This window comes from Cyprinodon variegatus, unplaced genomic scaffold (assembly GCF_000732505.1).
Source record: "Cyprinodon variegatus isolate N-32 unplaced genomic scaffold, C_variegatus-1.0 Scaffold589, whole genome shotgun sequence".
Classification (NCBI taxonomy): domain Eukaryota; kingdom Metazoa; phylum Chordata; class Actinopteri; order Cyprinodontiformes; family Cyprinodontidae; genus Cyprinodon; species Cyprinodon variegatus.
The window spans coordinates 115786-118725 of NW_015151042.1; the positions used below are offsets into that span (position 1 = coordinate 115786).

General features: G+C 37.8%; 1 protein-coding gene across 1 annotated transcript in view; it reads left to right on the top strand.

Annotated features, from left to right (window-relative positions):
• The window catches only part of LOC107095980 (G patch domain-containing protein 8-like), a 130750-nt gene that overhangs the window by 115150 nt on the left and 12660 nt on the right, over nt 1–2940 (top strand). Inside the window, exon 3 of the mRNA XM_015392390.1 lies at nt 367–503. Coding sequence (XP_015247876.1) covers nt 367–503 — 137 coding nt within the window. The remainder of the gene's footprint in view (nt 1–366; nt 504–2940) is intronic.

Below are 2940 nucleotides of genomic sequence, written 5' to 3' on the forward strand. Positions count from 1 at the left end.
AAAACAATTAAATAATATTAAATTAAATAATATTTTGATATATATTTAAATTGCATTATGCTTCCTTGTATGCTGATTGTGTTATTTTTGTAAATGCTGGTTTAAAAAAAAATAAAAAGGTTTTTAAACAAAAACTGAATCCCTAATTATTGATCTATGCTATACCTGAAGGTAAAATGCAAAGGAAAGATGATCTGTCATGTAGAATGGAAGACTGAACCCCAAAATATCAAAGAGTAAATGCATAAAAAATGCTTCAACAGACATGAGGACATTGTTTTAATCACAACCTTCTTCATTCTCTTACAAAAATGCATGAAGCTTTAATTTTCCAACAAACAAGGAGAATCTTTGGTTGTCTTGCAGCGGCTGAAGGAGCTGAAGCAGAGGGAGTTTTATAGAGCGCTGGCCTGCAGGAGGCAGAGGAGGCGCAGGGAGGAGAAGAGAGAGGAGAGAGCACTGAGGAGAGTCCATCAGCGTGACGTGAGGAGGACTGGGGAGTGGTGAGCTACATCCATTACTTCTTTTGTTTTCACTTTAATCCATTTGTTGCCCTTGTGGTGCGAAACTGTCTCCGACCACAGCAGATGTTGGCGTGTTTTTTTAAAATATTTTATGCAACTAACGTTAAAAACGTTGCTGCTTTGTGAAGCAAACAGTTTTTCTTTTCAGCTCTGAGTTAATGTTCCTTTATGAAGTAATATATTTAATGTAAGAGACTGCTTGTGATAATAAATCTGCAGAAGCTAATCACCTGAACGCACGGCTCTCACTACATTCACTCGGTTATTTCATCAGGGTGACATTTATCATCTGCCTGCATTTTCTCTGCTTTAATCAGCGTCCTTTCTGTGCAGGTTTCTATGAAAGAACATTTTGCTGTGCACTTAGCATGGAACAGCACGCAGAGAAGGTTAGGTCAACATTTATTCATTTTTCCCAGAGTAGGTGGCGCCTAAATACAGAAATAAAAGGCATTTAATTGTTGAAATCCAGATTTGATAAAAAAAAAAAAGATATTTTGTATCTAACTGAGTGTTTGTTTGTTATTTAAGGCTGTTAAGCAGCTGGAGTTCCCTTAATGCATTGCTAACAATTGAAAATGTCACAGCAGGAGTAGACTGTTGTGTGTCAGGTGCTGGACCCAGAATGCAGACAACCAGGCTTGGAGGTTTATTTGGTTCTCAGGCGAACAGGGTAAGGTGGCGTCTCTGGAAGCAGGGGAGTTAACTGGAGCAGCAGCTGGATATGAGGGAGGTGGGTGGGGTGCTCCTAGGTTCACAGAGCACAGGTTAGGTCACTGGAAAGAATCCCAAAAGGCTTAAGAGATTATTTCCACAAGAGGAAGATGTTGGCAAATCTACCAGGTAAACAATGACCATCAGGCAGCGAGCGCACAGGAGGCCAGGCGTTAAATATCGCTCCTCAGAGAGAGAACACAACCAAACTGCAACCAAACAGGCTCAGACACCACATAGATAGCCATTGATAGCGCTGCGCTCTTTAGAAGTCAGAACCATCATTATTCATTCCCACTATCACCTTCTTAAAAAGGAAGCAACTAATAGGAAATCAAATAATATTAACTATTTTAAAAATGTATTTAAAAAAGGAGTAGATAAGGATGGGGGAGACTCGTCCCTCAAAGCCTTTAGCATCTTTACTGTATTTAAAATGAACATAATGGAGGAGGGGTCACTGCACGGGACGCTGCTCATTACCCGCCCCCTACTGTCAACCATTCAAATGATGACTCTACCAAAAGTGCACACATGTAATAAATAGACTACTCACACAAGCAGCTTTAAAGAAACACTTACGGAAACTAGTCTGATCACAGATTTGGGACATTTTGTGTGTGCAATATCATTACAGTGAGACCTCCAATATGACACAAATACATCTCCTATGGACGTGTTTCTGTGCGCTCATGTCTGGACTGTAAAAAAACAACTTAAAATCACAGTAAAATACGGGCAGCTGTGGCTGCCAGGAAATCACTGTAAAAAAATCTATACAAAACCTTAAATTTTTTGTAAGCTTAAATTTTAGCTAAAAAATTTTTTTCACTGTCAATCATTGTAGAAAAAATAAAATATAATTACCTTGAACTGTAATGTTCCCTTTCCATAGATTTTTACATTTATCTGCTGTAAAACAAGATATATGTTACAGTTCTAAAGTAATTTCTCGTTTATTTTAAAATGTGGAATAAACATTATTACGGTAAAAAACTTTAAAAAAGACTGAAATGTGGTAAACTGGGGTAAAACAGTAAACAATGTATTTTGACCAGTTAAATTTCACAGGAAATTCTTGTACAATATTAAAGATTTTCATTAAAAAACAGTCAGATCTGTTTCTACTGTATTCCATGCAATCCAATCATCCACTATGACCTGAAAATGAGTGAAAAGAAAAAGGAAAATGAAAAAACTGCTTATTTGCACACATGCAGTACGACGACCCGCAGGCATGGATGGACTGGGAATCCAGGGCTGCTGGCCAGCCTCATTCATTGCTTGTACACCTTAATCATCTCATTTTCTTAAAAAATCAATAAATGTTTTCTAACGATAACCTATAATTTATTTATTTTTTTCATCTCAACAAAACAATAAATGGTTTAACCTGGATAATGAGATAGTAATCTTGAGAAGGCAAAGGAATGTAAAAAAAGGCAAGTACAACCGCTTTCGGCTTCCGTAGATTCCTGTAGGCATGTAGAGCGGCATTTTCTCTCCAGTTTTCTAACATGTGCAGCTCTGCATTAAACAAGGCAGCCAGCTTTCCATTTTTTAAGTTTTTCTTTTTCAAAGGAGCTGCTTTGTCTAAGGCAGTACGCAGAGAACTAGCCACCCCAAATCATCAATTTGTGCAGGGGGTTAAATTAAATGTTCGCCTTCTGCAGTGTCGTTCAGTGATACAAAGGAGAGAGAA